Raw genomic sequence first — 27733 nt, forward strand, 5'->3', positions numbered from 1 at the left:
TTTATTTTTTTTTTAAATATTTTACATTTTAACAGATTCTAGGCACAGAGCAGCAAAATCTCTTACATGAATGAGGGTCCGAGTTTCAGTGCCGCTCTCCAGCTCTGTGGCTGCGAGAGACCGCACTTGCAAAAAAAATGGGCACCCGCATGCTGGGCATGCCCAAACATGCCAGTCAGGCAACAAGTCATACAACTGCCTCATTTATCTGCATATACAAAAGTGAGCCAAGATTTGGGACATGACAGCCCAGGGAGAGAGAGGGCCAGATCCTCATGAGGGTTCAGCTGCAAGCAGCTCCTGCTGAATTCCAGCCACTTGTTTAAGTGGCTTAATGGGAGCTGTAGGATGCACAGCTATTTTAAAAATCTGCCCCCAACATATTTGTGCATTTTTCCAGGTGCCGATTCTCTCATCTGCAAACATCATGAGGGTTTATACAGGGGTGGTTAGAATCAAATCAAACTCTCCCTCCCGCACCATGTGGCTGTTTCGCTTTGCTCTGTTCCCTCCAAATCAGCGATGACCCTTTGGGGACAAACATCCAAAATGAAGAATGTGGGGTAACATCAAGAGCCCAGGAAGCCTTACCCATCCTGGTATCTGTCCCTTTAACGTGTGCCATGTGTCATTCCAGCTTCCCAGCTGAGCCACCTTTACAAGCTGTTTATATTAATTAAAAGTGAGATCGGGTTTGTGGCTGGAGGCCACCCTGGGTGTGAAGGGGAAGACACTCTGGGATCTCTTGGCATAAGTGTATTGGAAACTGGGATGTGGTGTTCCAGCTAGCCACATGGGCAGCAGATGGGCAAGGAGCAGATATGAAGGGAGCACTAGCGACAGCAAGCAGAATACTATGGAAACTTGCTGGCTGCAGCCTGGGGCGGGTGTGTGTGGGCGGCGGGGGAGATTTAGTTCATTGCATATTAAAAGCCACAGCTTCCGTGTAACATGTGCCCTGTGCATAAGGGTGGCTGGCTGTTCAGTAGCAGAGGATGGGCAGCAGCTTAACCTGACTGCATGACAAAAAATGTCAGGAGCTTCCCCATTCTCTCCCGGTTGCTCCTCACACATCTGCCCCACTTGCACAGCCAGGCCTGGACTCGTCAGCCTGCACGGACTCCCCAGCAGATTGCTGCCGCAGCATCTGCCCTGCTAAGGGCAGGCAGGTGGATTCGCACAGCTCCCGGGTCTCAAACCTGTTCCTGTTCCCTTCGCAGCCACCATACCAAAAGGGGGTGCAGCGCGCAGGCTGGGTCTTGTTAAAGAACCACTTCAAGGCGAAGGAGTGGCAGGGGCCTGTGTCTCTGTCCTCCAGGCACACAGCTGCAAAACACAACAGGTATCAGAGGGCTCCTGATGCAGTCGGAGACATCATAGGGTGTTGCTAACAGGGCCAAACCAGACACAACAGGGACCTCCAGAGCTAAAAGCAGAAGCTGCTGCAGCTTGAGCTGAAGAGCCAGGGCTCTCTGGCTGGGACTGCAGCAGACTGATATGCCCTGTGGATAGGCACAGAGGGGGACCTGTAACAGGCACTCACCAGGGGTTACACTTGCTCAGGCAGGCAGAACTCCCACTGAAGTCCATGGATTATCAAGGTCTGCAGGGCATGGCCCACACAAGCTCACTTCATGCTGAAGGATCCCAGAGCACTGAAGGGTTCACCTGAGATCACACCGTAGCTGGAACTAGAACCCAGGCTTCCTAGGCCAGGACCTTCTCCACTAGACCAGATTTCCCTCCATGCCTATCCCCCTGGACCTCCAAACTCTGAGTTGGCCCATCACTGCAAAACACTGGATTTCCCGGGAGATACACGAGGCTTACACAGGGAAACCTATAGGCCGTGTGCTCAGTGCCCTATTTCCCCTGAAAACTCCATGTGCCATCTATGCCAGGCTTCCAGACAGTCCCTCCTGCAGAGTAGCTCAGCTCACAAGAACCACTGCGAAGGATGCTAGAGCTCCACCCTCGGTCCTTCCACGAAGCATTTACCTTGAGTCAAGTTCTTCTCTTCCCCAAGCCCAGCTGCATGCGTACCTGTATCCAAGAGAATCACAACAGTCAGAGCATCAGTACATGACGAGGGGAGGGATAGCTCAGTGGTTTGAGCACTGGCCTGCTAAACCCAGGGTTGTGAGCTCAACCCTTGAGGGGGCCACTTAGGGATCTAGGGCAAAAAAATCAGTACTTGGTCCTGCTAGTGAAGGCAGGGGGCTGGACTCAGTGACCTTTTGGGTCCCTTCCAGTTCTATGAGATAGGTATATCTCCATATATTATAACATAACGCAGGCTATGGAACCAATGCAGGATGATTCTTGCTTAAGTCGCTCCCCCTGCACCCAAGGATGGAGCAATCTCAGCCATGGGATGTTTGGGCTCATCTTGTGCTGGCACAGAGTATATGGTGTATTAGACAATGGCAGCAGCACGACTGGGTTCTGAACCATGACATCTGTCAAAAGGTGAGCTGCCCCTTTAAGGAGGAGTTGAGGCAGGCTCACCTGTACCAGGTGTAGCCCCACCTTTCCAGGTGAAGGGAACAATTCCAAGGGGTCATGTTATGGGAACACGTAGCTGAACTCTGGTTGCCCTTATATTCCTTAGCAGGTTCTGAGTCACACACTCCCATCATGTGACCCCTTGGACTCACTCCCTTTATCTGAGGAGGTGAGGTGGGGATACACCTGGCATAGGTGAGGCTGAGCCCCCACCCCCTTATGGAGCCAGCTCTCCCTGTGAAAATATCAGTCAGGATTGTCTCTGCTTGGAGCAAGAGCACATTAAAAGTCATTAGCACCTTGGCTGAGAAGCAAAGGTGTTGGGTACATTGAGGTAACTTCTTAAATGCATTAGTGGGTTGCGCCAGCGTTCAGTCAAAGCCATTAGAGATGGAGTTGTTATGGATTGTGAGGTGTTGAAAGCAGTTGAGCCACAGTTGCAATGGGCTTGGTGAGGCAGCATATAGGCAAGATAAAAGCTGTACAGCAAAGGAAAAGGGTGTGTGAGAACCAGAGTTCTGTCAAAGATAGCTGCGGTCCCAGAATCCACTGCAATTCTGGCCCATCTGCCTTGGAACAAACTCTGGCTCAGCCTTACAGGTGACAAAGCTAATTGAATTCATCTCGTCAATTGGTGCCATGTCCCCAGGACAGGTCCTTGTGCCTCCACACATCCCTCCCTGACACCAAGCCATGGACAGTCACAGGCTGCCCCACGTACTTCGGTCAATGCACACGCGGATGCAGTCCTGCTCACTGTTGAACCGATTGGCATTGCCGCCACAGCCACCATACCAGAAGCGGTTGCAGGAACCCATGTCCACCCGGTAGTACCACAATAAGGAGTAGTCGGTGCACTTGACGCCAGAGTCTTTGCCAAGGAAGCACGGATCTTCACTGTCCACAACACCTCTCACCTCGCTGGGGCTGATGGTGGCTGCCTCCATCCCATCTTGAGGCAGAGCACCAGGTTTGGAGACCCTGTTAAAGCATTCGACTCTTCAGTGACAGATCCAGATTGGCTGGTAAGGCTTCTGAAAATGATGTCTCTGAAAGGCCTGGTCAGAAACTCAGATGATATTTCCGGGCCCAGATCTGGACTGGAGACTGCCCCCAAGAATACAATGCAAGTGCTGAGATCCCACAGCAATAGTGCTACTGAACCCTCCCAGACAGAGAGAACTAGTATGACCTGGCACACGACACTGGCATTAGCTTTGGGCAGGTGTCTGGCTGCCTCCAATAACCCCAGTGGTCCATTAATACCAAGTCTCAGTGTATTAATGGAAAAATTCCAGGTGCCTGGAATGCAGCCTCAGCCTCTGCCCCACTCCAGAAATGGTGTGTGCAAAGAGTAAGGAATGCAGACACTCCTCTCAGCCTCCTCCCTCCCCACCTTCCTCAGCCTCCCATCTCCCAGATCCCATTGCTCTTGCTGTGCTTGCAGCTCCTGACTGTTAATATGACAGCTTGTGTTCTGCTTATGCCCCTGCTTCCTGGAGCCAGTACTTCCTAGGAGTCGCTGATCTGGGGAGGGTGCTCTGCTGACTCAGCCGGCTGGCTGGGCACTGGAGGCCACACCTGGAGAACCATGGTCCCCCCACAAACAGTAGAGGAAGAAAATTTGCCATTGGGCTAGCCAAGTTGCACCAGCTGCCCTGAGTGCAGAGATGCAGGGGTTCCAGCCTGCAGTGCAGCCATAGGTAGCTCGGCCAAGGTGCAGTCCCCTGCTGTGTTCCACGCAGTTAAGAAGAGGGTCTAGGAAGGCAGAATCAATACATGCCATCCACTCACCTATCTGGGCTCACTGGAGGTGGAAGCGTAGCACTAGGATTGGTCGGGGAGAGCTCTAGCTCACACCAAGCACTGGTGCGTTCCAGGGGACGCCGTCGGCTTTCCACTGTAAAGCACAAGCAGGTACAGAATGAGCGAGGCCTCCATTCTGCCTCCCAGCCAGTCCAGCCCCCTACCTTGTGAGGCTTACTGCCTCCCATCTATATTCAGCCCTGGATCCTATGTCCTGGAGCACTCCTATGTCCTGGAGAAAGACTTAGTCCAAGTGTAGCACACTGGCTAAGTGAGTCACCAGCCCCTCTAGTGGCTGTTTCATATAGAAGATAATTGCCTACTACTGTCCCCAGCTAGCAGGGGTTACTCCCTCAGCTCAAGGCATACTGGCACATGCTGAGGGGAAGGATGTCCCAGAGTCAGTCCCTGCTGATGGGTCGTTGGACAAACTCTCCTTCTCCCTTTGTCCATGACTGCTGCAATCAGTGCCATGGCTGGAGGAGGTGGTGGGTGCTGTGGTTTCCATGGCAGATGGGAATTCCCCCCATCCTTAAGCCCCAGCTGTCACTCACCCAGCAGGTTTCTCAGGAACCCCAGAACCATCCTCTCTGCATACTCCATTTCCGGCTCCTGGACTGAGCCAAGCCGCAGGAAGTGGTATCTCCACGCTGGGAAAGCCAGCGGCTCTGGCACGATCCCTTCCTGCTTGCCAGCCCCGTCCGGGCCCAGGGCTAGGATGAACATGGCAAACGCCCCACACTGGGCAAAGCGGGACAGCTCTGGTAGCGTCTCCTGGTCCCACAGGTCAGTTTCCCTGGTAACTACAGCAAAGAGCACCCGTAGCTTGTGTGAAGGGCTCTCCCGGAATGCTTGGCGCAGGGTCCATTCCATGACTTGGCTGGCCGGCATTGCTGCCTCCCTGGCAGCCAGTGAGAGCTGCAGATGCTCTTTGATCCTCTCTCTAGAGCCATGCTGGGTGAAAGGAAACTCCCACAAGACCTCTCCAGAAGCTAGGTGAGCCCTTGAGGGCCCCGTCAGCACCAGGGAGACACGGGCACCACTGTCAGGCAGCTCAGGGCGGGGGGAGATCTTCAAATGGTCCAGGATGCTGCTGAAGAGATGGGCGACTCTCCCAAGGCTCCCCACTGGCAGGGCAAGGGGGGAGTTATCCACCAGCAGAACCAAATCCAGGTCCAGCCCCAGCGGGTTCTGCAGCAGGGGCTCCTTCGTGCAGTTCCCAGGCTTGCATATATCTGGGGAGAAGGGGGGTGGGACAGAAAATAATGGTGCATCTTTCCTGAAGCAACAGCTGAAATACGCCCGCAAGCAGGAAGCTACTCATTGTGATGTCACTTGTAGGGGGAAAAGGAAGGGTGGTCTTGGGGGTTCTGGCTCTGACTCAAGAGAACTGGGTTCAATTCCTGGCTCTACCACAGACCCCCTGGGAGACCTTGGGCAAGTCACTGATAGACTAGCACTGCCCTAGCTCTGGAGGGGAGGACAAATCCATCAGTCTGTGGATGTCCATGGCTGGAGATGGGACACTACACGGGGGTGGGCCAGGGCTCTGTGGTGCCACTGAGTATTCTCAGTCTCTCTCATGTGCTTGGCTGGCTGGTTCTTGCTCACATGCTCAGGGTCTAACTGATCATCAGATATGGGGTAAGGAAGGAAGATCGGCAGTGACCTTGGGCGGGAGAGGGTTTGCCTCCTTCTGCAGCATGCGTGCGCTGGAGGAGGGGGGTATTTCTTACAAAGATCCCAAAGCACTTTCCACTGCTCCTGTCTCACAGCAATGAGCCCAACAGCAGCATGGTAAGGAGGTCTGGGAAAGACCCTATGCTCAGGTTGGAGTTGTAAGATGTGGAACTTTGCTGGCCAAAGCGGAAGGGAAAGGGGGAGCTCTGCAGCAGGGTCTCTAGGACATGGGGAAATAACAAAGCCTGCAGGTGTATCTCAGCTGGCCCGGGACTCCCTCTGGTCCTCTAAGGTTCATCTACATGGCCATAAAACTGCAGCACTTGGGCTCCTCGGGCTAAAAATAGCCGTGTAGACATTGGGGCTTGGGCTGGAGCCTGGGTTCTGAGATCCTCCCCCCACACGGGACCTAGAGCCTGGGCTCCAGTCTGAGCGTCTACACTGCAATTTTATAGCTCCGCGGCCCGAGCCCAAGTCAGCTGCAGCTGTGCCATGGGTCTTTCGTTGCCGTATAGACTGATTCTTAGGCTCTTCAAGCCAAGAGTCCCATGGAGCAGCAAAGCCCCTTACCAAAGCAAAGCGTGCAGAGGAAGACAGCTTCCCGAAGCGCCTCCACATCCCGAGACGAGTCCGCAGCCGGCAGCTGGACCACTCTGAATGTCTCGTCCATCTGGCAGGAGAGGTAGACGGACAAGGTGTAAATGAGGGGTGATTTGGCCCAGTGGCCGTGATGGAAACAGAGTGCAAGGGGGCAGGCTCCAGAGCCCCAAAGCTCCCGCCCAAAGCTCTGCTGGGAGAGCAGATTCTTCCTTCCCACTCACAGAACAGACCCCGTTGGGCAACGGGGAAGAGGCAAGGAACCCCCCATCCAGTCCTACAGCCTGGCACCACAGCACAAGCCTGGCCACAGGGGCCTCCTGTTTGTTTACAGGCGTCTTGGCTTTTGCCAACAGCCGGACGTGAGACTTTGCACATGTCAATCAGGAGAGGCGCAAGCAATGGCACTCACCGGGCTGCCTGCAGCCCCTAGCCAAGCCGTTATTTACCAGGGCACAAGCCCGGGGGATGTCCCTGAGAGCTCAGGCCATGAACATATCCCCAAACATCCATGGAGATGCGCAAAGCCAGTGCATTACAATGTGGCACAAAGCCATTGGCACAAGGGGAGGCAGCCAGCTTACCCCAGAGGACAGTGTTTTAGAGGTGACAACTCTGAAGATCCCCCATCTCCATGGGCTGCCAGCAAGAACCCAGGACCTCCAGCACTCTTCCATTCGAGCTCAAGAGCTGGCAGCTCTAGTAGGTTCTTGTCCTGCCCTGGACCAGCCACCAGAGAGGGCGCAGCATGGGCTGTGCCAGCACTTCATGCTGGGTCCCCTTTGCACAGTGCAGGTAGGGGCTGTCCATAAGTTATGTTATGCAGTAGAGGGTGGATGGATCCTTCATTTCATGGGACAGTGTGTTTGTTTTGTGATACAAGGGGGTGAATGGGTGGGAAAAAATCACTAAAAAAGCCCAGCGTTATGTAATGTACGGCTGGCCCCCTACAAGGGAGGTACCAGTCTTGTACCCTAGCCCAGCCTGCTCACCTGGAATGCCTGCTCCACTACCGGCACGGAGCTGAAGGTTACCACCACCGGGACGATGCCAAGAGCCACATACTCCAGGGCGACCTTGCCAATGCCCTCCTGGGCCTGGCCCCGGCCACTGGTCAGGAACACCGCCACCTTCCTGCCCAGCAAGGCTGGCCTCACCCTTTTGAAGGTATTGCGGCCCACAAACCTCATGGCAGCAGCCAGGCGGCCCCTCTGGGTAGAGTGCACATAGGACAGGTCCCCCACCAGCCGCAGGAGCAGCCCCTTTGTCTGCATGTCGGTGAAGCGCAGCAGGTAAGTGGGGGTGGAGGCGTAGGACAGCAGGGCCACACGGGCCCCGGCGGGGCAGTTGCCCTGGGAGATGCGCAGGTCCCGGAGCAGGAAGGCCAGGGCATCTTTCATGCGGCCGAACTCAGCGGGAGTGACATTGGCGGACGTCTCCACCACCAAGGCCAGCTCGGTGGGGAAGAGCGGGCAGGCCAGGGAGTCGGGGTCTGCACAGAGAAGGAAAAAGTAAAGACCCTATGGCGGCTGTCCCTGGGGCTGCACATTGGAGCAGCACAGAGCACTCCTCAGAGGGCAGCGCTGCCCATTTAGAGAGTGAGCCAGTTACTACCACTAGCCAGGCAGAGAACAGGATGAACCAGCCATTACATCTTATAATGTCCCTGCCACATCCACCCACCCAGCACATCTGTCTGTCCCTGGCATGTTCACCCATCCACCATGTCCCTCTGTTCCTCCCACATCTGTCCGTCCATCCATCCACCTGTCTGTCCATCCATCCATGTCCCACTATCCCGGCCACACCCATAAGTGTGTCCATCCAGCATGTCCATCTGTCACTCCAAAACTCCCAGCACCTTTGTCTGTCACAGCAAACGACGTATCTCAGGTCTTAGTTCATGCTGCTGGTTTCACTGTGCTTCTCACTAGGGCAGACCTCCCATCCCCAGTTCTGCCAGCTCCTCACAAAGCAGGCAGAGCACTTACCGCATCTCTCTCGGACAGAGGCAATTAGTTCACAGGGCTGGAAGGGAGAGTGGGAAGCCGGGTCAGTTCTAGTTTTGTTCCTTGCCTTTTCTTTCCAAGCCAGTGGGGTTCCCCCTCTGCCTCCCCAGCTCTCCCAAGTGACACAGGGAGGGAGATCTGTGGGCCAGTCGGAGCTGACCCCAGAGGTTGTGATGCAATAGACCCAACTAGACCCAGGGTTCTCTGTGTGTTTAGGTCTTTTGCAAGCTCCTTCTGTCAAAGGGATGGGAGTCATTCACAGGACTGAACTAACAGAAGATGTTGTATCCTTGGGGTATTTCCACCAGAGGGCAACTTTCTGGGTGGTACTTACCCAAATTCTGCCCATAAACCAAGCTCCACCTGCATGTGATCATTCAAAGTATGACCTTGTATGGTATGCTGCCTCTTCAGACTTAGATCCACCCATATTGTGGGCAGAGCAATTCTTGGGTTCCATCCACCCCACAAACAGCTCCCCCAGGTATGGAGGAGCTCATGCGGACACAAACACCCAGCACACAACTGGCTGTGCTGGAGTATCTCTGCTAAGTCCTGCTCCATCCTGTCTCTCAAAGGACAGCCATTTCTACAGCTTCTCCTCCTGCTGGGATGTCTCATGGCCCTTCAGAGAGATGCAACAGCTCAGAAGGCAAGCCAGCTGCACCCATTACACTGGTGAGAGTCAGGAGTAGCTGGTGCGGATTTAAAGGATGAATAGCAACCTCTTATAGCAGGGAGCACCAGAGGGAAGAGGCTACTATACATGCCTCCAGCAGCACTCCCCGCAAGCCGTCACACGCCCTTCCTGACCCACCCAACGAGCACACAGCCAAGCTAGCGAGACACTGCATAACAGAAGAACCCCTTACCGTAAAGAGGGGAACTCCAGGTAAACCTCTCAGACCCTTGAAGCAGAAAGGAAAAATAGAGAATGAAAAGGCAGTGAGAAACCTTATTGAGAAAGCACCAGAGAACTCAGAGCAGTGAAATCACAACACACACACACCAAGCACTCACTTAGGCAAATAAGATTCGCCCTACTGAGTGGGAGCATTTTCCCACCAGGGCCAGTCTCCTGCCTCTGTCAAGGGCCTATATCTAGTTCCTCAGAGAAACATACCTCTGATACACCTGACCAACCAGGGCCATGCTGGACATGGGTTTCTTCCTGACCTTGGCAGGTAATCTGTTTATGCCCTGAAGCATGAGGTTTGGTGACCCTTATCTCAGCATGAAGAGCTGGGTTATTAATAGCCAAAATAAATCATCCATACCTGTTATAAGCCCAGACACAGCTGCTGGCTGATTGTGCCCCCAGACCCACTTCCCTACCCCTCCAATGCAGTCCCACCAAGAAGTCCATGCATCAAGACCCTACCATCTCTCCTGGAGGTCCCACGCTTCCATGCAGCCCTTGGTCTCCCTTTCTCCCAAGAGGCCCCTGAAAGATCAGGGGCAGTTTTAGAGACCTGCAGATCAGCAAAAAAACAGCGTACAGGAGAAACAGACCCCGGGGTTAGCCCCGTGCTTCACAGGCAGGAACAAATGAGATCTATCAGCTAAACTCAGTCAGCAGGAAGTGCCATTCCTCCCCATTCCCCCACTCCAGAGCCTGTTAGGTGCCGTGTTAGCACCTACAGTCCAGGGCAAAGGGCCCCTCTCCCTAGGTCTGTACTTGGCAGCAGGAGAGTGGTGTGTTTAGCAGAGGTGGATCAGAGATGCTTTCCTGTGGGGAGCACTGGCTGCTCACATATGACCAGCTGAGATTGCAGGCGGACATTAGGCATAGGGTGTGGGGTGAGGGTTGGCACTGGGGGGAGAGATGGGCATTTTTGTGACATGGCAGACTGCGTATGTGCTGGATCCATCCTGAGAAGGAAGCCTGATTTGTATCGGAGGCCATGGCAGCACCGTACTCACCCTGGATCCACGCAGGCCTTTCCAACCTTTGTCCCCCCTGGCACCTTTGTCGCCTCTTTCACCCTGAGAATAGAAGGAAATAGACAGCAGGGTCAGGCACCAGCACTGGGTGAGAGGAAGCCACTGCCTGTCCCTTAGGGACGTCCCTCACACCCCACTTATAGAGATCCTGCATAGCAACCCCGCTGGTCCCCATCCCTCCTGTCCCCTATGCCCTCCATGCTAACCTTGCCTCCACGGCCCGTGCTGAGCAACAGAGAGTCGCAGCTGGCAGGTAACACGGAAGCGCTGCCGGACTCTGGGTAGTTATCCCTAGTCCCGACGCAGTCACCGTGAAACGACAATGCTAAGCAGCCGCCTTCCTGCTGTAGCCACAGGCTGATGGCAGCAGCTCTTGAGCAAAGAGGGCACCGCTGGCTCTCCACTCACCTGAGCACCAGGGTCTCCATGGCCTCCGCGGGAGCCCTACACAAGAAAGCAGGAGAGAGGTGAATGCACCCAGGGAATGGATCCCGGCAGGAAGCGAAGCTAAGCGGGGCCCTTGGATCACAGGGGAGCAGGCAAAGCTCACGCTGCATACAGTCACAATGGAGAGGTTGGAATTCAGCGGTGTATAGGGATAGAGGCTCCCATCTGCAGTTAAAATGCCACGATGAATGGGGCTTCTCCATGAATCCCTCAATCACCAGCCCAAGCCTTTGGAATAAGCACCTTATGCCCACACAGTGACCCTTGGCTGGTAGGATCCCAAAGCTCCTTACACTCCACACTCAGGAACAGCTTCCCCTGGCACTGAAATGCAGCCGGCTCTGCAGCACACAGCAACAGTTTAGGGCAAAGTGAAGAATTCCAGGCCCGGGTCTGGTTTCATGATTTCAGTGGAGCAACTGCTCATTTACACCAGTGTCGGTGAGACCAGAAACAGGCTCAACAAGGGAAGTGCTGAGGGCAAGGGGGTGGGGAGAGGAGAATGGACTCTGCCCACGTGGGGTTAATGCTGCTGGTTTGCTGGCAGCAGCGATTACCTTTGGGCCCTTCCTCCCTGGAGATCCTCGTTTATCACATCCATTGTCCCCCTAGAAAACACACACAATTACTATAGGACCTGCACATACCTCTGTCCCAGCCCAGCCTGAAAGCGCCAGCCTGTCCTGTGAAGTTCCCTAGTTTGCTGGGTGTCTGCATTGGGGACAATCAAATTGGCAGGATGGGAACATATCACAAAGTGCTCTGGAGATCCTCTCCCAGGCACCCCGGACCAGGAATGGAAGTGACTTTTCTTTCTCATGCATCCCCTCGTTAAGGGACAGCTGGAGCCATACCAGGAGCATCTTCACCCAACACCCAGGTCCTAGATCCCTCTGCACTGGTGCTGGGTGGCTGCAATGCATTTGGGAGGGGACTCCCACAAGTCATTTGGGTCTCAAAGGGGGAAGAGCTGGGTCCTGAAGAGGAGGGGTGGGAACCTTAGCTCCCATCTGCAGTGGCCTCTGGCCAGGAGCTCCCGTTCTTGGATGCTTGGCTGACCAAGTCCAGCACCATGAGAAATATACCTGTTCCAGAGCAATGCCAACATTCCTCGCACCCAACTCACCAGTGCCCCCTTGGGCCCCAGAGACCCTGCGTTCCCTTTTTCGCCTCTTCCTCCGGCCTGCCCCTGGAAGAGAAAGAAGCCTGCCAGCTCAGGGGAAGTACTAATGGACCAACAGGGCTGAAAAGGGGACGCTGTGCCCAGGCAAATCTTCAGGGGTGGTGATGAGAAATTCAGGAGATTCCCCACCTGAACCCAGATTTAACTAATGCACCCCCCCACACACACACACTTGTTGGGCCAGGGGTGACATTCTTAGCCATCAGGAAAGGGCTCTGCAGGGCTCTTGCAAACAGAGCCGCACCTCGGGGGAGAGATCTGCAGCATGGCCTTGTTATGCAATACACTGTGATCTCACTGACCTTCTCACCCTGGTGACCAGCGGGGCCGGTGTTTCCTGGGGAGCCCACATCTCCGGAAAGCCCCTAGGCAAAAGACAACGGTAACTCTGAAAACGGCTCTGGTACCAGGACATCCAGCCCCCTGGCGTAAGAGGAACTAAATATAATGCCTTGTGGCAATGCCCGGCAACTAGCTCAGCTCACTCCACCTGCTGGGGTGATAGGCTGGGAGATGCAAGGAGGACCCACCGCTAGGAGGCATTGGCAGAGCAGGGCTGCCTGGAGGCTCGTGTCACTAGAGCCGCAGCTGGCGTGGACAGGGCAGTCCTTAGGACCATTTTCCAGCAGAGCCAGGGCCCTGTGGTGAGGAGGCTCATCACTGGCAAAGCACATGCCCTGGAGCCTGCAGCAAACACCCGTATGTCCCCAGGGAAACATGAACAATGCAAGGGAACCATTTAAACCACAGAGAACACACTCTGCCCTCTAACACCATTGGGTCTCTGCTGGGGCTGGAGGATGAATGGATGGATCCCAGCACTGGAGGGACTGAGCAGAAGCACCACTCCCTCATTTCACCGTCCTCATCTCTGGCCAGCTGTAAAGCAGGGGCAGTCAAAAGCCGGCACCTGAGCTCCACGGCACCCCGGGTGACCTGCGATGCCCTTTGTCCCTCTGAGATCTCGCAGCCCCTGGAACAGAAGCAGCAGAGGGGAAATGTAGGTGCTCCAAGTGCAAGCTCAGGAAGACTGTCCTAGGCAGGCACCCGCAGGCGGATCCAGCTGGCCTCACCTGTGCACCTTGGTAGCCCTTCTCCCCAGCAGCACCTGGAGCACCTGCGATGCCCCTCCTACCCTATGGAGAGACCAGGAAGGGTCAGTCTGGATGCAGCCGAAGGACCAGAGTGAGATGTCTCACCCCTCCCTCCAGGGACACCCTGCAGCCAGGATGCACCAGGTCAGAGAGTGCCAAAGGCAGGCAGCTGGTTCTGAACAGGCCGGGATGGCCTTTGTTGGGCTTTTGCACCCACCGGGATCCAGAGGGACTGAGTCTGCCATGCAGCTCAGGCATTGAGCCTGGACTTTGTCAGAGCATTCCCCACCCCTAAAGCCGGCCAGTCTAACTTGACCTGGGGTGGGAAACGACCCACTGGCTCTGCTAGAATGTGTTCTTTGGAAGGGATGAAAACTACTCCAGGGACCAGCAAAGTGGCCCATTACTACCCGCTGTAAGGGTGCGGGGGGGCTTGCTACTGGTGTACACTGGCCTTGCCAACAGGTCCAGTGTTTCCACCTGCTCCAGGGGAGGTGGGGGAGAGGAGACATGTGGGAAACAATTCCACTAAACAACAAAAGCTAGTAGGGAGAGATTCCAGAACAGGGGCGGCTCCAGGCCCCAGCACGCCAAGCGCGTGCTTGGGGCGGCATGCCGCGGGAGGTCCACCGGAGCCGCCTGCCGCCCTCCCGGCGACCGGCAGAGCGCCCCCCGTCGCATGCCGCCCTGCTTGGGGCGGCAAAATGTCTAGAGCCGCCCCTGTTCCGGAACGAGCAGGGGAGCTGGAATCAGGACTCCTGGGTTCTCTCTGGGAAGCTGTGTGGGTCAGAGGTGGGGAACTGGGAGACTAGGTTCTAGCCCCAGCAATCCCCCTAACTCGCTGCGACCTTGGGGAAGTCACTTGCCATTGGGCCTGTTTCCCCATCTGCAAACTGGGGATAAGGATATTTCCCTCCCTCGGGGCGGGTAACAGGGACTCATCAGTTCTCACCTGGGCTCCTTTCTGCCCCTTCAGGCACGTGCTCTGGGGAGAAGACAGAATTGATTCTTTACTACACAACCCAGCCAGGCTCACACTATGCTGGAGGCCAAAGCTACCCCCGCCCTCGCGGCTCAACCCAGTGGCCTTGGGCAAACACTGGGATACTAAGAGAGAGAGAGAGAGTTTCAACAGACAGTTCTGATCCCAGGGCCAGACTTTGGGGGCTGGGTGCCTGTGGGAGCTCTCACCCAGCTCCTGGGGTTCCATTTGCACAGCCCAGCCCTGACCCCACTTTGAAATCTAGGGCTCAGTGGGGAGCTCTGCCCAGTTCTGGGATGACAGACCTCCATGGGGCAGGAGCATGCATGGTATAAGTAAAGACAGGGAGGGGCTCTCCAAGGGGGGACCTTGCCTGCAATTATACCAGCTCCCAGCAGACAGGAAGCAGGCTCCAGAAGCTGATGGCAGCTCAGATCCTGCGGGACCGTCATGGCTTTACTGTACAAGCTACAGATCAGTGCGTCCCAGCCTCCCCTGCCCCATGGAAACAGAACAAGGAGCTGAGCAGATGGGCCTTGACATCAAACACACATGCTAGGGAAGGGGCCAGCTACTTTCCCCACCTTCACCTGGTTAGGGGCGGAGGTCTCAGTGACCTGCTAACGGTCAGGGTTTGGGGGTATCAGGTGCTGGGGGACGTTCAGGGCACAAGGGGCTTAGGACAGGCACTGGACATCCCGCACAGGACGAGCGCGAAACGTACCGGATCTGCAGTTGGCCCCTGTGACCCAGGTGGCCCAGGGCTGCCCTCTGGTCCCGAGTCCCCCTGGTCAGGGAAGGGAACAGAAAGAGAAGCAGAACAAAGCTGTGAGAAATGGCCTGGGATGAGAATGTCCAGCTTCTGGTCTGATTGCACCAGGGCCATGGAGCCAGCTCACCAAGTGGGGTGGGCTGCAGAGTGGGCAGGGGTTCCGCACTGCCACCTTGCCTGCACAGCCCCTGGTTCTTTTCCTTTGTTAGGCACAGGGATGTTTCCCCAGCGAGCTCCCTCTCCCAGCCCCTCACCAGGAGCCCGATTCTCCATTGCACTGCCCTGTGCTGCCATTTACACCGGTGCAAAATCAGCACTGTGCTCTGGTGTGGATGGTGCCTAAGGGGAGAACTGGCTCCCCTGTTCTCCAGGGGGCTCTCTGACCCCATTGCACCATTCAACAGGCCCTGCGCACGCCTTCCCCAGAGCACTCCCAGCCTCTGGAGGGAGCAGCCTGGGGGAGCAAATACCTCGCCATTATTATCCAGAGAACTCCCCTTCTCCACAAACAGCACTGATCTCCCCCAGCTGCCCACCTTGCACCTTTGCAAATCTACCAGCAGACCGTGCTGTCTCCCCAGAGAAAAATCCATTCATCGGCCATCAAACACAACCTGGCAGCAACGCAATACACCGGGTGAGGGCCAGGAAGAGAAGATGAATGCCCTGCACTAGGGAAATTGTGGGGAGCAATTTCCAACCCAGGCCCTCAGCCAGCATTAACATTTCTACTATCACCGAAAGCTCCAGGAGGCTTCCTATGACCAGCCACTAGAAGGCAGGATCTCTGGCTTACATCTATGATACTTCCCAGCCTGAGCCTGCTTCAGCCTGATGAGTCATCCCTGGGGCAGTGTAACGAATCAGACGCAATTACCTGCTGGTCTTGTGATAGGCCCCAGGCCATTCAACCAGGGTTCAGCCAATCCACAGGCAAGAACCCACCCAGGTGATCCCAAGGCAGGTATTGGAAGCAGGCTCCTATTTGCTCAATGACTGGGTGCATTCCCATTGCTAGCTGGGCCAACACACTGCCCTGGCTCCTGCTCCTGCCTGTACCTCTTCCCACTGGCTGCTTGGCAACACTGAAACATCTGATCCTGCAGAAATTACTGCCAATGGTCACTCTTGTCAGACTCTCCTTATTGAATCACCAGTGCACCACTCTGCATTTTCTTTACAGGTTTCCCAGCCAAGTACTGCCCAGGTCTGGTTCTGTTCAGCTTGTGAGCTCTGAACGGAGCATGGCCCAGGGTACTACAGCTGCCACCTTTTGTTTATCTGGACTTGCAGCAAACAGGGCTGGCTAGGAGCATCTGTCTGGAGTCATTAATGGCTCAGAGAGTTGGGATGGCTTCATTGCCATTACCTGGGTGCCTCTTTCTCCCTTCCTTCCGGGGGCTCCACGCTCTGTGCTGCTTCTCCCAGGATTTCCCTGTGGAGCACGGAATCAGAGGGGGTGAGCCCACACACTGTCCCACCCCCTTCCTTGCCAGTGAACTCAGCATTCATTTCTCCCCTTAGGCTCTGAAGCCAGACTCGCTGCCTAGAGCAAGATCCAGCGGCAAGTGGCAGGGTGGCCAGCGTGGGGGACATGCCCACTTGGCCCCAGTCTGTGCCTCTCTGGAAGGGCACAGGGGATGCTGTCTCTGAAGCTGGGCATTTGGGATTAACATGTCCCCTTTGCCCACCAGGGACCCCAGCTGTGCACCCTGCAGCCCTCCCCTCGCACTTTGCTTTTCTGCTGGCTAAGACAGCTTGGGCGAATTGAGCGCTGGTGGAAGGGGCCAGATTCCCTGCCCGAGGTGGGGAGGGTGAGGGGGGGAGAAGGTCTGTGTATGTATTCACAGGGCATAGGCAACAGTAGGGCAAACTCCCCCCTATACGGCTCCACCAACGTGCCCCAGCACGACTCTCAAAACCACCCCATTTCCTCTGTGGCCCAGCCAGCCCTTGGCCTCTCCACTGAGGCTACCGACTAGTGGGCCAATTAGTGCCAAATGCCATGGTGATTTCAGGGGCTTAGACTGAGACCCACCGAACTCATTGCAGAACGAGGCCAGTGAGCTGACAGGAGTCACTGCCCACAGGGTCTGCACTGCAAGAGCTAACTCCCCGCAATTCTCTGCACACTTACAGCATCGCCGGGGGGTCCTGGAGGCCCTGCGTCACCACGGAGACCCAGGGAGCCTTTCCGCCCCTGGATCAAGGCAGGAGGAAGGGATTAGCAGCACAGAGCCAGCAGGGGTGAATGTCAGAAGGGTTGGGAAGTGCAGGAGTCTATTGCTGAGTCAGCATTGCCAGGGCACCCGCTGGAAGGTGAGTGGCTGTCAGGGAAGCAGCATCACAATGGGAGTTGGGCCACACAGAGTGGGGTGATGCTTGGATCAGGGGTCTGAGGTCACGATGCTATAGGGCTGGGGGAGGTGGGCACGGGACCGTCTCCTCCTCCTGGGGCTTCTTTACCCGCTCAGCCTTGCTGCCCACTCACCTGCCTCCCGCGGGATCCTCTTGTCCCAGGATTCCCAAATGGGCCGGCTTCCCCCTGGGAATGAGAGAATCCGGGAAAGGGGTGAACCCTTGCTGTGCTTTAGTCATTGCTGATGCCCTCTAGTCTCCCTGGGAGAGCTCAAACGATTGATAGTTGGGCTCTAAGGGCTAATCCTCTGCCTCCTGGTAGGGGAAGCTCCAGACCGAGTGCTCACTGCATGCTGCATCTTCCCCTCAGTGCCTGTCCCACAGAGGCTAGGAGACGCCAGCAAGAGGACAGAGGGCATGAGCCAGAGCTCACTGAGAGTCTGGCCATGAATTTCACAGGTTCTGGGTTGGAGTTATAGCTCCAGCAGCGGAGGCTGGTGTCATTCACCCCTGAGAGCCTGGGTTTGCTCTGGCAGAGGACTGTCATTTCTCCAGGCGCTGTGGAGGTTAATAGGATGGATTGTTTTAGGGGACACACAGCGGGCACGGCCCAAAGGGGGTGGCGCAGGGACCTGGGGCTGCCCAGCTCTGCTGCAGGACATGCAATTGCACAGCTCACCTTCTCCCCAGGGATGCCATCGTATCCAGCTTCCCCGGGAGCTCCCTGGAAAGAGATTTGTAGTTGTCTTAGTCCTGGATGCTACCTGGGACCTGTCTGGATAAACAGGCACTCTGCAGCAGGCCCAGGAGCAGCTCATGTCCTTCCTGGCCACCAGGGCTGCCCAGAGGATTGAGGGGGCCTGGGGCAAAGCAATTTCGGGGGCCCCTTCTATAAAAAAAAAGTTGCAATACTATAGAATACTGTATTCTTGTGGGGGGCCCTGTGGGGCCCGGGGCAAATTGCCCCTCTTGCCCCCGCCCCCCTCTGGGCGGCTCTGCTGGCCACATCCATTAGGGCCAGGCCTTCTCAACATTTTGCATCTTAGCAGAGAGGATGCCTTGTGGACACCTCCCCTCCCATTCGAGACACCTCCCCTTCTGCTCTTCATTGTCCAGCCCCTCCTCCCCTGCCATTCACCGCTGTGCAGCCAGGAGCGACAGGGAAACACCAGGCACTGAGGGGCCCGCTGCGCCTACCAGTTTTGCAGGTGGATATTTGGAGGCTGGCAAACAGCACGGCTCCGGGTGTTGGCCTTCCATCTGCCTGGGATGGCGCAGATTCCCCGGCACACCTGCACTGCCTGGCCCCAGAGGAGTGCGCCTGGAGTGCCACATGCGGGGAGATGTTTAGGGAGAGAGCATGACTAGCAGGCCTGGCTATTGTGGAGATGAGCCACGAAGCTGAGTCCTGCCATGCTCATCTTAAGGTTTGCTCTACAACGTACATGGTATTTGCCTGTTAGATTCTACACGCACACCAAACAGTGAGGCCTCTGTACCTGCTCTCCAGGGTATCCCATCAGTCCCTGAAGCAAGACAGAGAGAGAAAGTCAGTGAGGTGGAGGAATCTCCAAACCAAAGGGAAAGCAGCTGCCAAGGCTGGTCTGGCATCTTACCTTGGGTCCACACTGGCCTGGGCATCCCTGGGTTCCCCAGCTCCCTGGGAGCCCCCGCAGTCCCTGCTCCCCCTGGAATTGGGATTGGAAAGGAGAGACCTTCAAGCACTCCAGTGAAAAAGGAGGCTTCAGAGATAAGCAACACATACATCCCTACGGAGATGAGTGGCTGGGAGTCCCTCAGAGCCAGCTTTGTCTAGCTTGGGGAATGTCTAGGGAGTATAAGCAGGAGTTGCAATGGGAGAACGCTGAGCTAAGGAGAATCCAGGCTGGGTATCAGGAAGCTCTCCCTAGCAGTGAATGCTACCAGTATTTGATTGCTCATGGGGCAAGAGTGAGCATGGGACGGTCCAGTGCCATTGGGCAGCGGACTCATGGGCCAGTGTAAGCATGGAAAGCAGTGGGAGCCCATGACGTGGACTTTAGAAGCAGAGTAGATGAATCTCCAGGGCACAATCCTGCATTGGCCCATGAGGGACAGAATTAGATGGGCTCTGATTGATCTGTTCCACCTCTGGCACCTGGGACTCTAGCCTGCACTGCCCAGGGGATGCCAGAGGCAGCTGGTGAGAGGGCTATCTTCAGCTGGTGGGATACTTACAAGTGTCGGCTCCAGCACTATCCCCAGGCTTTATGATTGCTCTGGTTTCTGCTCAAGCTGTTCTGCTGCCACCAAGCTCTAAACAGGGTGTGCAAACTCCAGTGTCCACACCAGGCGTGGCAAAGCTATGCCAGAGCCCCCACCCCTATGCTGTTCTGATTGAAGATGCAGGGAGGGGATCGGGTCTTTATGGCCAGCGCTCTGTTCACCAGTACACGCCAAGGGCCATGCCCAGCGGCCTTCCCACCCTGTGCACAGCATCTCTGCCCTTGAAAGAGGATATCGGCCCCGATCTATGTTTGTGGGGTACATCCCACACACCCCATTTCTACAAAGTGGGCCCCACCCTGGGGTCAAGGAGCCCAGCAGCCACCCCTCCATTGGAGATTTCAGAAACAGACAACAGTTCTACTCACGCTGTGTCCATAGTGCCCGTGGTCTCCAACCAGCCCCTTTGCTCCTTTCCTCCCCTAGAGCCAAGACAGCAGAACATGTGAAGTCAGCTCCCCTGAGACACAGCCTACACCACTAGCTTCCAGTCTGAGCACTCCAGAGGAGAACAGTCAGCGGCATCAGCTCTGGGCTCACTCCCCTCCCAGTGCCCAGAATGCTAGGACCCAGCAGGACATAAAGTCCCAGCCTGTGAGCCCCAGACAACACAGGGGAGCATCAGTGCAGAATTAAGGCAAGCGCCTGAGGGCAAGCTCTGCACAGCTCCTACCACCTCACTCAGAGCGATTTCTTTGGCTCACATGGTGGTGCCGCAGCTTAAGAACTGGGAGGGGTGGGGGTCTGGGTTGAGTAACAGCTGTGCTGTGTGCAGCTGCCTAATCGGGGATTCAAGTGAAGGGACAGTAGTGATCTAGTGGATTGAGCACACGGCTGGAAGTCTTGGGTTCTAGGCACAGCAGGGGAGTGCATAGAGCAAGGGGCTTAGGAATCAGGACTAGGTGGGTTCTCTTCCCAGCTCTGTGCAGGAATTTGAGAGTCAGAGCCCCAGAGTTCTAGTCTTGACTCAGGGAGGGAGTTCTCTCGTGGCTAGAGCAGAGGCTGTGAGAGTCAAGGCTCCTGGTTTCTATCCTCAGCTCTGGTTAGAGCATGGGACTGTGATTCAGGATGCCTGGGTTCTCCAACCCTGGGATGGAGTGCAGTCTAGTGGCAAATCACTTCACCTCTGTGCCTCAGTTTCTCCACTAGTAAAACAATCATGTTTGTAAAGTGCTGTGAGATCTCCAGAGGAAAGCACTCAGTATGGAAGAGCTAAGAATTAATCACTATGACTAAGTGGTTAAGACCAGCTTCAATGTCTGGTGACTCCAGTTGACACAACATCAGATGATAGAGCTCAGGCAACATAGAGGCCAAGTTGACAAGGTCCCAGCTGTGTAGGGACCAGCCAGCTGGGTCAGACAACATAGGCCCAGCAAGGCCAATAGGAATGGAAGTTGGAGACACCAGGAGATTTATCCCAACTGGAAGGGAAAGAGAACATTCTAAACTCTTCTCAGAAACATAGAAAACAAAAATCCCCTTGTGCCTTTATATCATTCCCCCATGTTCTGCAGATCCAGATGTGCAAACATCTGGCCTCATCCTGACTTCTCAGACCGGTGAGTAAGTGCAAAAGGCATGTAGCTGGGAACAATCGTTTTCCTAGGGCTCTTCTGCACAGGGTGTTTTTGCACTGGTTGCTCTGCTGGTGTCACACCACCAGTGCAGATACTCCACAAAGCTGTGCAGAGCAGTTTGTGCCCAAGCATGGTTTGGAGCCTCATCTGCAGGAGTCGCTATTTACACTGGTGTGGCATGTGAATAGTGGAGCTTTGCACCAGTGTAAAGAAACCCAGTGTACAACTCCTGCTTCATCACCTCCATGCAGAGTGTGGGGGTGCAGGCTGTGAGACACACAGCCTCACACTCCTGCTAGAGCCTGGTCCAAAGCACTGGAAGGGAACAGCACAACCCCCCGCCCCCTCAAAGCAGAGGCTGCACGTGACAGCCCTGCATGCAGCACCAGGACCGGTGACCCACAGCAAGCGCTTTACCTTGCGCCCTGGAATGCCCAAGGGGCCTCGCAAGCCTGGCAATCCAATGCAGGTGCAGGGGCACGGGTGGCAGCACTTCCTCTCCGACACAGCCAGCTGCAGCGGACAGAGAGCATCAGCGTCACAGCCAGGATGGCCCGGAGAGCGAGTCCCCTGGGGTCTCGTGCGAGGCGCAGGGGAGCTGCAGGCTGACACAGAGCAAGTGACTGACCACTGCTAGGAAGACAAGCCTGGTCATCAGGCTTCCTTCGCTCAGAGCAGAGGAGCTTCTGTGCAACCCAGACAGCTGGGCCAGGGATGGACCCCAAAAGATAGACCCACCGCTTGATACTTGTCAAGTATCTCTGCCCTCTGCTGGAAGGAGTCAGACCCTTGGGCCCATGAGCCAACCTGCTGGGAAGGGGCCCTCCCTTACCAGCTCTTGAGCCAAAACGCTGCCAATCTCGGGGCTCTCCATGCTCAGCTGCTGGCTGTGCCTGAACCTTCGCCCAAACTCAATGAGCTGCAGTTCTTCCAGGTTGGTAGCATTGTTCATTGCAATAGTAACTAGTGCGTCGAGCTGGCCTAGGACGGAAATGAGGCCAGAGCTGGGGTCAGCGTGGCATACGGAGCAGAAGAGACACAGGTTACCGACTGCAGCGGGTTGTGGGTTAGGTGACTTGGCCCCATGGGGCACATGACTCCCTATCTGACTCTCTCTCTCAACCGCTCCATGCCTCGGTTTCCCCATCCATAGGGTGCCGGCAATAACACTGTCCCGCCGCACAGGGAGGATAAGGATTAGTAAATGTTTGTAAAGTGCTTTGCGATCCTCAGAGGGAAAGGGTGGATGGTGCCAGGGCAGATCAGCACCATGGGGCAATGGTAAAACATGGCATCATGGAACCAGAAGCAACTTAGTGAAGGACTACAGTCCCTGGGATAAGAGGGGAACAGAGGCACCACGCTCAATCCGTCCTGAGATCCCCACATTCCATCAATACCCCTGCGCTCAATCCCCTCCTGAGGTCTGACTGTGCCCCTCCAGATCTAACCACCGGTCACCAGGAAGTTGTGTGATCCAGCCACATACCTTGCACCCGCAGAGCAGCTGACATCTCCTCCAGCTTCCTCACATCATCGTCCAACCCGTCCGTAAACAGGAGCACCACCTGGGGCACAGACATGTTTGGGACACATTAGCCTACAGGCCGCTGTGGAGGAAGCAGGATCCAGGGCAGAGACAGCTGGTGTCCCCCAGCCTGGGACCACACAGCACTCCCCAGCAGCAGCAATGCAGCTCTGATTCTGCCTGATGTAGCAGGTATTCTGCCCAAGCCAGATGCACCTGCTGTGCTGACCCGGGCAGCCAACAACCCAGGTGAACCCTCTGCTGAGCTCCTAGGAGCCTTCCTCTTTGAAAAAGCAGTGGAACAATGGGAGCTGAGCAGGGAACTGGCAGCAAGGGGGTTAAATGGCTAGAGATAGCCGAGGAAGGGAGCCCGCTGAGCGGGTGTCCTTGCCCTGCAGGCTGTGCCCATGCAGAGCTGTTGGCCAGCTGAGGTTCTACCTTGTTACTCTCTGGCAGGCCTCGATTCATCTCCAGCAGTCTGTGCAGGGACGGCTGGTTCAGGTAGGTGCGCCTGAAGGCATGCACCACGCGCAGCTGCTGCAAGATGTCGTGCTGGTACTTGGCGAGGCGGGCTCGGAAGAGGACCTCGCCACCCTGGTCCACGCTCTGGATGCTCAGGGTGACATTGAGCTGGGCGCAGCTGACCCTGGTCAGGGAGAACAGCTCCCAGATGATGCCCTCCAGGTACTGGTGTAGGCTGGACTGTTGGTAATCAGTGACGTCCAGGCCGACGAGCAGGTGCAGGGGGCATATTCCTGCAGGGCAGAACATGGAGACCCAGCCAGCTCCCGGCCTCCTCTCACTCACCACCGCCCTCTCCACATCTCCACAGCAGCCCCAGGGGTGAGGAGTCCGTCTCCCTCCCACACTCGCCTGGGGACTTGTGTGCCAAAGTCTCGCCCACCTGCCCATCGTGGTCAACGGCTTCTCAGAACTCAGCCCTACTTCGGGACCTTTCTGGGATGTCTGCACTGGAGCTGGGAGCGCGTCTCCTGCCTGAGCAGACAGACTCAGGCTACAAATAGCAGTGTGGACGCTGCCGCACCAACGGAGGCTCAGCTAGCCAGCCGAGCTCGGAGCTAGCGGGTAAGGGAGGCACACCTCGGTCCCTGTTCTCTGCCTGTGTCACATAATCGTCTTGTCTCCTGGGAGCTGTGGTGCTTTCATCTAATTCTGGTTGTTGGGCTCAGTGTGGAGGAGGCATGGACCCGTGATCTGTGCTATATAGGAGGTCGGACTAGAGAATGGTCCCTTCTGGCCTTAAGCTCTGTGTCTTCACTGTGATAAAAAACCGCACGGTGCTGAGTCTCAGAGCCTAGGTCAGTTGGCTCAGGCTCGCCCTGCAGGGCTACGCTCTGAGACCCTCCTGCTGGCGGGCTCGCCTGGAGGTCTGCATTGCAATGTCATAGCCCTGCAGCCGGCCCCTGAGCCTGAGTCAGCTGACCCAGCTGTAGAGCAGGCGTACCTCGGTGACTCAGTCTGTCAGCCCAGGCTTCCCAGCTGCAGTGCAAACATCCCCTAAATGATGCCCTCCCCGCTCACTTTTCATGGCTGTTCCAAAATACTAAGGAACTCTCATGAGCCAGGGGCCCTTCGCCCACCCCCGCATCCCCCCAAAAAATCCACCCTGCGGGCCAGATCCATGGCAAATGTAAATCTGGGGGTAGCTCTACTGAAGTCAATAGAGCTCCCCTGATTTACACCAGCTGGGGATCTGGCCCTCTGTCTTTACACATCGGTCCCTAAAGGGGGTACAGCCCTGGGAGTCCCCTCCACAGCAAGGCCTGGGGTCTCACTTTGTGGGTCCCCTCACCAGTCCCTGCCCCTCCTTGTGCATAGAGAGTAGGGCCTGGGGTCTTCATTGGGGTACACCCTGGGAGTCATCAGCACCTACCTGTAAGGACTGGGATTGCCCTCCTAGGCAGTGTATTGGAATAAACGCCCCTCCGGGAGCAGTCCCCACTTACCGGTGTCCTGACTCTGAGCCCCTCCAGCTCCGACAGCGAGCAGAAACAGAGCGAGCCAGCGTTTGAACAGCACCATCCCCTGCATCCTTGCAGGCAGGACCTGGGCTGGACAGGCAGGGGTGGGGAAAGCACAGGGATCACCTTCCCGGAGCTCTTGGCCCTCAGACGGTCTACAAACTCACCCAGGGAAGAGCCTCCCATTCACCCTGATAGTCCAGCTACCAATCAAACTGGGTCCTGGGCAGGTCCACAGTGGACATGGGGAGGTATCCTGCAGCGCCATCCCTTGGAGGTGACTCTAGTGCACCAGCCCTTATGCATGTTTCCCATGGGATGGGAATGAGCGCTGGGGAGCCTAGGGCCTTGACTTCCCAGGCCCCACCACATGCATGGAACTCCCAGAGGACACGGTTCCAAGCATCCCTGCAGAGCCCCTCCCCTAATCCCACCAGACCTGTTCTACTGCCAGGAGCCCTCCGCAGTCATGGGAAGAGCAGGATTCACCTCTTAGTGTGGGTCTTAAGCGGGGCCCAGCAAGTCTAAGCCAGCCCTGGCGACCCCATCAAAATGGGATCGTGACCCACTTTGGGGTCCCGACCCACACTTTGAGAACCGCTGGCCTAGAGCAGTGGGGCTCTGATCTCCGTTGTGGCCTAGAGACTCCACTGTAATATAAATAACGAATAGCAATAATAATAATCAAGCACCTGCCATGTGAACTGGGGTCAGGACTCTGGGTTTGGCACCACTTCCTACTCTCCATCATTGTTCATGAAAAACAAACAGAGCCCAGCCCAGCTGAGAAGCTGATTTTGGCTTCCTCCAGCCCTGGCTGCAAGAGCAGATCCTGACCCCATCCTTTCTTGTCTGTCTGTTTTGCTGTTTGCAGAATCACATTTGGGTGCATTTTATTCCTCTGCTAATGGGTGTCAGTTCCCAATAATTGTGCTGTGGTCTGGAGAGAGGGGACACCGAGTACGGGGAGATTTACCCCAAATGATATCTGAAATGTATGTAAGTGTACAAAAATGACTTTTCCATATACATCTCATGTTTCTTGGTCCTTTCTCAGGCTGTATGGATGCAAATGCAACCCTTCACTAGCTCACAGCCCACATACATCTTTTGCTTCAATGTTGCAGTCAGGGCCGGCTCCAGGCACCAGCTAAGGAAATAGGTGCTTGGGGCGGCCAATACAAAGGGGCGGCACCTCCTGGTCTTCTGCGGGAATTCAGCGGCGGGTCCCTCAGTCCCTCTCTTCCTCTTTGAGCTGCCGAAGTGCTGCCGAAGAGGAAGAGAGGGAGTGAAGAACCCACTGTTGAATTGCCGCTGAAGAATCAAGCGGCGCGATTGAGCTGCTGCCAATCAGCTTTTTTTTTTGTTTTTGCCGCTTGGGGCGGCAGAAAAGCTGGAGTCGGCTCTGGTTGCAGTGAGTTAATAAATAATACTAATAATGCTTTGAATGTATACAGGTTTCAGAGTAGCAGCTGTGTTAGTCTGTATCTGCAAAAAGAACAGGAGTACTTGTGGCACCTTAGGGCTAGTCTACACTTACCGTCCGGGTCGACGCAGTGAGTTCGACTTCTCGGAGTTCGAACTATCGCGTCTGATCTAGACGGGATAGTTCGAACTCCGGAAGCGCCGCGGTCGACTCCGGTACTCCACCACTGCAAAAGGCGGTGGCGGAGTCGACCTTGGAGCCGCGGAGTTCGACCCCGCCGCGTCTGGACGGGTAAGTAGTTCGAACTAGGGTACTTTGAGTTCAGCTACGCTATTCACGTAGCTGAACTTGCGTACCCTAGTTCGACCCCCGCCCTTAGTGTAGACCTGCCCTTAGAGACTAACAAATTTATTTGAGCATAAGCTTTTGTGGGCTACAGCATCTTATGCAGCATCTTTCAGCTGAGAATCTCAACATGCTTTCCCAAGGTGGTTAAGTAGCTTCTTTAAAAAGCCCTATTTAAAAGATAGGAAAACTGATGTACAGAGAGGTTAAGATTCAGTTGAGAATAGAACTCAGGCATCCTGGCTCCTAGTCTCTGGTCTAACCACTAGACCAGAGGTAGGCAACCTATGGCACGCATGGAGCTGATTTTCAGTGGCACTCACACTGCCTGAGTCCTGGCCACCGGTCTGGGAGGCTCTGTGTTTTAATTTTAAATGAAGCTTCTTAAACATTTTTAAAACCTTATTTACTTTACATACAACAATAGTTTAGTTATATATTATAGACTTATGGAAAGAGACCTTCTAAAAATGTTAAAATGTATGACTGGCACGCAAAACCTTAAATTAGAATGAATAAATGAAGACTTGGCACAACACTTCTGAAAGGCTGCTGACCCCTGACCTAGACCATTCCCAGCCAGAGCTGGGAATAGAACCCAGGAGTCCTGACTCCCAGCCTCTTGCCCTAGCTGCTAGACTGTCCTACCTCTATTGTGACAGCACAACAGTCACTTTGTCGATTCAACACCGTAACTTCACTGAAGGATCAAAGCAAAAGAACCTTGTTTAAATGCAAACACCTTTAGGAATTAGCAAAGTGGCCAGCCAAGAACAAAACCCACCCAAGAGCTGAACCTGTCTTCAGGTTCAGCTCTTGGCTGATATCTCCAGCTATCTTCTAAAGTTTCCCCCCCGTGTAAAATTTTCTCTTGATAGAAAGCATAGCCTCTTACCTCACTGCACCATTCGGGAACGCGTAATAGCAGCAGTGCCTGGGGATCCGTAGAGGCTTATCCAAAATGGACAGAAACACATGAATTATTTTATTTGATAGTCGGCTGCAGGATGGAGGAGAATTGGCTGCTAACTCGGGACATTCAGCGTTGGGAGGTTTACTTGTTTATTCCACAGCTTAAATAAATAAATAAATAAATGGATACGTCAGGAGAAAGTACATTCCGCCCAGTGACTGGCTGTCAAGGACTTCCCAGATTTTAGCTTTCTGGTTCTTAAAGAGAACATGTGAGGTCAACCTAACCTCCCCAGGTCGCATGATGCCACATGGCAC

The 27733-nt window shown here is 55.3% G+C and overlaps 1 protein-coding gene across 1 annotated transcript; it reads right to left on the minus strand.

Moving 5' to 3' along the window:
* LOC123365109 (collagen alpha-3(VI) chain-like) lies at positions 1-27547 on the minus strand. Its single transcript, XM_045007748.1, has 32 exons — positions 27399-27547; positions 24718-24822; positions 23189-23505; positions 22712-22790; positions 22055-22203; positions 21640-21735; positions 20011-20064; positions 18994-19065; positions 18877-18903; positions 18057-18101; positions 17511-17564; positions 17157-17219; positions 16389-16454; positions 14972-15034; positions 14218-14250; positions 13245-13307; positions 13082-13144; positions 12474-12536; positions 12115-12177; positions 11546-11596; positions 10950-10985; positions 10521-10583; positions 9979-10041; positions 9470-9505; positions 8580-8616; positions 7581-8080; positions 6562-6661; positions 4866-5546; positions 4300-4405; positions 3227-3486; positions 1999-2043; positions 1-1326 (listed from the first exon to the last, which is right to left on the minus strand). Exons 2-32 carry the CDS (start codon positions 24800-24802, stop codon positions 1067-1069), a joined length of 3693 nt encoding a protein of 1230 aa, XP_044863683.1. The 5' UTR covers positions 24803-24822; positions 27399-27547; the 3' UTR covers positions 1-1066.
* Between the last annotated feature and the right edge of the window lie 186 nt (positions 27548-27733).

This window comes from Mauremys mutica, chromosome 2, assembly GCF_020497125.1.
Source record: "Mauremys mutica isolate MM-2020 ecotype Southern chromosome 2, ASM2049712v1, whole genome shotgun sequence".
In the NCBI taxonomy this organism is placed as follows: domain Eukaryota; kingdom Metazoa; phylum Chordata; order Testudines; family Geoemydidae; genus Mauremys; species Mauremys mutica.

Excerpts from the sequence above, each read along its gene's own strand:
- LOC123365109 (XM_045007748.1), bottom strand. The coding sequence starts at position 24,802 with ATGCAGGGGATGGTGCTGTTCAAACGCTGGCTCGCTCTGTTTCTGCTC. Across the intron at positions 19,066-20,010 it reads ACGGGCACTATGGACACAGC|GGGGAGCAGGGACTGCGGGG; the intron begins GTGAGTAGAACT and ends TCCCAATTCCAG. Across the intron at positions 5,547-6,561 it reads CCTCTGCACGCTTTGCTTTG|ATATATGCAAGCCTGGGAAC; the intron begins GTAAGGGGCTTT and ends CCTTCTCCCCAG.